At 41.6% G+C, this 7177-nt stretch overlaps 1 protein-coding gene across 1 annotated transcript in view; it reads right to left on the bottom strand.

Moving 5' to 3' along the window:
- il1rapl1b (interleukin 1 receptor accessory protein-like 1b) overlaps positions 1-6206 on the bottom strand; it is a gene marked incomplete at its 5' end in the record, with an annotated part of 24421 nt that extends 18215 nt beyond the window's left edge. The window contains 2 exons of the mRNA XM_010782239.1: positions 932-1077; positions 6074-6206. Coding sequence (XP_010780541.1) covers positions 932-1077; positions 6074-6206 — 279 coding nt within the window. The remainder of the gene's footprint in view (positions 1-931; positions 1078-6073) is intronic.
- Positions 6207-7177: the final 971 nt, after the last annotated feature.

Genomic DNA, 7177 nt, shown 5'->3' with positions numbered 1-7177 from the left:
GTGTGTAGTGTAGTAGTAGTGTAGTAGTAGTGTAGTAGTGTAGTAGTAGTAGTAGTAGTAGTAGTAGTAGTAGTACGTAGTACGTAGTAGTAGTAGTAGTAGTAGTAGTAGTAGTAGTAGTAGTAGTAGTAGTACGTAGTAGTAGTAGTAGTAGTAGTAGTAGTAGTACGTAGTAGTAGTAGTGTGTGTAGTAGTAGTAGTAGTAGTGTAGTAGTAGTGTAGTAGTAGTAGTAGTGTGTGTAGTAGTAGTAGTAGTAGTGTGTAGTAGTAGTAGTAGTAGTGTGTGTGTAGTGTGTGTAGTAGTAGTAGTAGTAGTGTGTAGTGTGTGTAGTAGTAGTGTGTGTGTAGTAGTGTAGTAGTAGTAGTAGTAGTAGTAGTAGTAGTAGTAGTAGTAGTAGTAGTAGTAGTAGTAGTAGTAGTAGTAGTAGTAGTAGTGTAGTAGTGTGTAGTGTGTGTGTGTGTGTGTGTGTGTGTGTGTGTGTGTGTGTGTGTGTGTGTGTGTGTGTGTGAGAGAGAGAGAGAGAGAGAGAGAGAGAGAGAGGAGGTCATTACCAGACAGCCAAACAGCTTGACTGGCATCATAACACTGAAGGCTGCGTCTCTCCGAAAGCGATTTCTCTTCAAACTAATGCTTCCTCAGGCCGAGGCAGATGAATCGGCTTTCTGCTCTTTCAACAGTACTGTCCCATTTCTTTCCTCCTTCAGGCGAGAAGCAACTGGTCAATTCCCCTAGTCCCGCTAGTTGTTCTTCTTCATACTCGGTATCGTGCTGCAGAAAGATTCACTCTCTTGTCAAAGCGAAAGCTGCTGGTATTGAATGGTACATTCCACCAAAGCTGTAACATTCCATTGTTAAACCTCAAGGCACCTGCTAGATTAATGCTTGCATGTTTTTTATTTCACATTGTTTACTTTTGTTTGCTTGCCTCACCTGTCTTAGAGAGCTGGATGTTGGCCTGTCTTCGCCCGTTACCGTTCTCCACGTAGCACGAGTAGTTGCCCAGGTCGCTCTCCTCCACGGACTCGATGGTCAGAGAGATGGAAACTTCCTGCTCCCCTAGGTGCTCCCGGATAGTCCTGCAGGGGCGAGAAGGAGCACGGGAACATTGACATGTCGAACAACCGTAACATTATCCCCCTTTGTATGTCTACTCACTCAAAGTATGCTTAATAAAGGTCACAACACCCCTACTTGTGGCCCTATTTATCAACAAGAAACCTATACTTTGCAGGGGTTACATTTACGTTATCAATGAACCATAAGGTAGGAGGTGACAGACCGTGACTGACAAGGGGCCGGCAATAGAAGTCTTGACAGATTTCTCCTCATGAAAAATAGTTCTTGGTCGTCTCGCTGAGGCTCTTGATGTTTACCGGTTGTGACATGTTGGTCCGGGGACAATAGTGTGACTGTCATGATGCACTACAGCACAGAGCTATCACAAAACATTTTGTCACGAGGGTTAGTAAAATGAAAAATCTCTTTAGATGTTCTTGTTGCACAGAATTGAGCCAGTAATATACACTTCTACAACAACAACAAGTGAAAAAGACTGCTTTCTTCACAGAGAGTCCTAAAAACAACACTGGGACACTTCGATGCTTATTTGTCTCCACTGGACACTTGGCATGGTGTTGTGTAGCAGCCTGCTCTTCATTAATTTAAATGAGCAAAAGGAAACAACTAGCTTCAATGCAAAAACGCTGACGATACTAACAAGCAAGAAGGGGGATGTCAAAAAGTCAAGACATCGCTTTTACACAAACTAAGCACGTTTCCAATTAACAGTCTGGGGTCATGTAAATGTATAAACATTTCACAATAGAGGCCCAAAATACTAATATGAACCTTAACATTAGCATAATGTGTCCTCTTAAAGCTATTGTGTGGTTGAGCTTCTTGGAATTATTTGTTTAGACCCATGCAAACACGATGGCGCAGTTCGAAAAAGATGTAAAAGAAATGATCCAAAAACAGCAAAATAAAGTCCCAGTCTTACTAATAACGCCTGGTTAAAGCATTTCTAGCAACTAATTGAGTACATGGATTGCACCTTGCACTATCGCCACTACATTTTTTTAAAGTGCACCCAGACCTTGGATCGATTCGCTCTGTCCGCCATGCGTGCGGGAGTCTCTCAACAATAATAAGAGCGCTGTTGAGAGAGATGAGGAGTGGCATTTACAGTCATAGATATATACAGTGGCCAATCAGAGGGGTCTCAAACCGGATACATCACACGGGATGAGGGTTCCCAAACCAGAATGGTTTAAAGTTAAACTAAGGAAGTAGACGTAACAGATATACCGATAGCAGCACCGTTTGTCCAACGGCTTAAAGGAAAATCATCTTTTTAAGGTTACAAAAAATCGCAAAGCCCTGTTTAATGATGCATGGGGGCTAATAGTGCAAAGAGGGTCCAGCCTGCCGCGGGGCATCTGAAAAGAAAAAGAAAACTCCTCTAATTCCTGCTGATGTATAGTTAGACTAAACAAAGCAGATTGTGAAGTGCAGGGGAGATGAAACACATTACAATACAACCACTGCTGCATGGAAATAACTCACATTCGCCTTCCAAAGTGCTAATAATTGTTATCTCACATAGAAAATCTCACTCTCGCAGTGAAATTTCTTTTATTGCCCATGAACAATGAGGAACCATTAGAGGTAATTATGTTACATTTACATGGACTAGCTGCTTTTATAAAAACTAAAATATGAAGAATTTATTTTTAAAGCTTCTGCAGGAGAGTCCTGTCTTGTATGCGAGCAGGAAAATTAATTGAGTCTTTTATTATAATTCTTGTGAGCTTTTTCTAACACTCATCCTTCTCCATTGTGTGGCCACTCATGCAGAGACACAGGGCTGTGCAAGGTTAGGATATAGATCCACACTGATGGCTTTTTAAAGAGGCGGCACCCATGTGTGACTCAACATAGACCGAGCTGAAACACTGTAGCTGTTTGCAAAGAAAAGTACAAATCAATCTGTGTTAACAAAAAGACTCCATCATGCATTCTTGCTGGGGAATGTTTGTTCGAACAATTGATGATGTGTTGAAAGCAAACATTTTGTGGATAGTGTGTTTATGGTAAAAAGCAGGATGGAGAAGTGGATACTGTACACACCTCAGGGACGTTTGAAAAACATCTTGGAGTTTATGAAAGCATCATGGCTGAGGGGCCTAATCCTACATCCTCATTATTTATTTCAAACAAACATCTCACATTAGCCTGAAACCTTGTATTCCTCTTTGAACGGCTCTCACAGCATATACAGTACCATCATCTCTATATCATCCAGTAACATCTCTCCGAGCAGCCTTCATGTGACACCTGAACTTTTGAACTGTGCCGAGTTGTCATGATTTGCTTTATTTTACTGGCTGTTGCTCCATAAAGTGTTTTTTTCCTGCCGTCTGCACCTCTCCTGACTACGCCCCTAAGGTACATCGGAATTAGATCGGACCACAAGCTCTTAAAAGCAGACTTGAAATGTAAAATTGTTTATAATGACAGATCACCCAATAGCTTGGAGTTAGCTAGCTTGTTGCATTAGCAACAGTTTTTGTTCCAGTTTTTACCCAGTCTGACACAGGAAACAACTATCACTGCTCACTAGTGTTTGGAAGTAAGCAAAGGAGTCCAATTAAGGCTGGGAGTTTAGCCTTTGCAGACCATTTACATGCACAAAAACCTATATCACACACTACAGGGAGAGGTGAGACGTGCAACGCTAATACGCTGCGAATGGATCTGTCCCTTCCTACATCCAGGACATGGTTAAACCGTACACCCCAGCACGTGCACTCCGCTCTGCATCGGCCAAACGGCTCGCTGCACCCGCACTGCGAGGGGGACCCAAGTTCCCATCAGCAAAAACTCGTGGGTTTGCTATCCTGGCTCCAAAATGGTGGAATGAGCTCCCCATTGAAATCAGGACAGCAGAAAGCTTACACATCTTCCGGCGCAGACTGAAAACTCATCTCTTTCGACTCCACTTCGAGCGATAGAATTACTAACAAAGCACTTATATACTAATAAAGGACTGGCTTATCTAAAGCCAGTTGAGCAGCACTTGAAATGTTTGGCTCTATGAAACCTGATGTAATTATATGATTCTGTTTTCTTCAAGGTTGTATCTCCCTGGTCGAATGTTATAGGTAGTGGAAGCAATGCTGGACTGGATACTCCACATGGACATATCTGAGTTAGAAAACAATGATATTTTACACTTAAAAGGTCACTGAATGACCGTGCACCAGGGACTGAACACTTTTTTAAAAAACTGCCTGAGATCCATGAAGTGTTGTTCTGCAGCCACACAATTTGTTATCAACCCCCGAATCTCAGTGGTGAAACATGGTGCCAAAAGCATCGTTTCATGCATTACAGGCGGTTCTTTAGGGAATTCTCCTGCGTGATTAATTTCCATTTCAAAGCTAAGAACGCATGGAATGATGTCAGGGAGTGGGTTTGAAGTGGCGCACATGAAAAATGGGAACAAAAAATAAAATAAATAAAAACACATAGATGGGGAGGCGGAGTCACGCCTTGGTGCACAACACAAAGATGCACTTGAACACACATGAACACTTTTAAAGAAGCTCAGGGACACACTCTTGATCTCTTGGCTTGTTACCTCATTTGAGTATCATATGAAAGCAAGGTCTCTCACCGCATGTGATGCACTTCTACTTTATTCCTCATCCTTATTATCCCACCTACCCAATGCCGTCACCTGCCACCCCCCTTAGTGTTGCAGGCTCTAATTGGCCCGGTGTCCTTCACAACAGAGCGCGGTGCTGAGAGCTGGACACAATGTGCTAGATGGCTAATAGAGACATCTCCAAATGCCAGGTCAGTGACTCGGCCGCTAGCTCTCCTCGCAGCGTTGTCATGCTGCTTACAGTTAACCTTTTCGTTGGACGCCATTTGTAGACGACAGGGATTTTCTGGTCACACATCGACACCGTCAGAGAACAGTGGGGAAGGACATGTGGAAATGTGATTCTACCAGGATAAGATTGTTGATTTGGAGTAATAACAAGAACTTTTTGAGATGCAAAATTAAGTCAAATGCTGTTATAATAAGAACAAATTGTTCTATGTTGTAGAAAACATGTCATAGAAGAGGCACAGAATACAAATGTGAAACCTGAAAATTAGCATAAAAGGACCCCTTTGAAATAGCTAGTTTTTCCTTTTCTCATTTCACTTTTTCCAATATGACCTAAATGTATCTGAACCAAAACATATCTCCGCCACTATCAGAGAACATCAACTTGGCTGCTCTACATAAAGTTTTCTAGACTTCTTTTTCCACACGGATGTTTCAAACACAATGAAAACTGCAAGTTGCTGTTTCCTGACATAAAGTTGAAGGGGAAGTTGTTTGTAGTGTGCCGTTTGGAAAGGATAACCTACTTGTTTGAGAGTTCAATAAACTGGAGATCCAATGTCCTAAACCACCTGAAACCAACTTAAACACAGCTGGTTTCCACCAGATGTTGGAGTACTGTTTCCACAGATGAGCCAAAGAGATGGAGGTCACCCAAATGGAAAAGGAGGCCAACACATAGGTTTATTCCCATTTTCTGTGCTGCTCTGCTATTAATGCCTCCACTTTATATTTCAGTGCAAACTAATCTCTGATTACTTGCACGGATAGAACAATGCCTGAACCGTGCATATAGATTGTTCATGATAAAGAATGCATAGCTATCTGCATTATTAAACAGCCGCATACATCATGCATGGATTTCATTTAAATGATAGCGCCGTCGTGATAAAAAGTTCCTTTTGTGTTGATGTGTGGTCACGCAGGTGTGGTAACTGGGTTTACCAGTTGTGCTCCAAGGCCCTTTGCTGCTTCTGATGAGACTAAATGCACCTCATGAATAGGTTATAAGATGATGCCCGAGCTTGAGTTTCACTCCCACACACTCCCCTCCGCCTGAAACTCCTCCATTGGACTCCTTTGTTTACTTCCGGAACTTAGTGACATCACTATGTAACACTCGAACATGATATTTTCTCTTAAACACTTAGGATTAACACTAAAACTCCTACTTCATTTCGGTCTCTTGAACGCGTTCCTCATCCAGATCCTCGATGAACTTCTCCCCCTTCATCCAGTAGATAAGTGGACTGACGTCTCCGCTGTATCCGAAGAACGCTCTGCACGTCAGGTTAAGAGGACTTCCTGTTGGAGACAAGAGACAGGGGATGAGGTAACACCTGTAGGAACATGTAAATCAGGAAGATTGTTGCTATTTGTTGACACTGTCAACAGTATATCATTTGCACAACAGGTAATAAGTAGAGCAGTGGTTCTCAACTGGTCAGGCCTCGGGACCCACTTTTTACTTGGTCAATACATCGCGACCCAACATTTTGAAGCACTCAAATCTATTCAACAAAAAATCGTGCTGTAATATACAAGCTTTTCAGTATACAATATTAATACAAGTGAAGTACAGTGCATATGTCCCATATATCCCTTCACAGAACTAAAGTAGGCTTCTAAAAAAGGTTTATGAGATGATGGAATCAAAGCTGAACTATAATANTCGTGCTGTAATATACAAGCTTTTCAGTATACAATATTAATACAAGTGAAGTACAGTGCATATGTCCCATATATCCCTTCACAGAACTAAAGTAGGCTTCTAAAAAAGGTTTATGAGATGATGGAATCAAAGCTGAACCCCCAGGAGATTTTTAGAAATACTAACATAAACTATGCATTATGGTACACTCTGAGAAGAAAATAAATAAATCTATTACTACCCGACATATTAATAATATGTTATGCCATTGTTTGTTTTTCACTTTGTTCTGACATCCTGCAGCAGAGTAAAGAGAAGACAGTCTGTGTGACTTACTTTAAATTGTGGGTAAGGGTAGATAGCTCCCATTGTTCTGTGACCTGTCAATCATCAAACCGGGGGTCATATTTCATTATGTGTTCATTTTTATCTGAAGTTGTACCCATGGATGTATAAAGAAGAGTTCTACCGCAAAGTTATTCTCCGTGGGGACTTCCGGCTACAATCTTGATTCTGATTGGCCAGAAGACTCGAAAAAACATCAGCAAAGATATTTTATTGAGAAGATGATCACTACGTGACAGAAGTTTTCAAAACCGTTTTGGTCTCCGGTGCTTCAGTCCAA

This window comes from Notothenia coriiceps, unplaced genomic scaffold (genome assembly GCF_000735185.1).
Source record: "Notothenia coriiceps isolate Sejong01 unplaced genomic scaffold, NC01 NC01_scaffold00024458, whole genome shotgun sequence".
Classification (NCBI taxonomy): domain Eukaryota; kingdom Metazoa; phylum Chordata; class Actinopteri; order Perciformes; family Nototheniidae; genus Notothenia; species Notothenia coriiceps.
The sequence above is the reverse complement of the archived record's forward strand: the minus strand, read 5'-3'. Positions and strand labels throughout refer to the sequence as shown.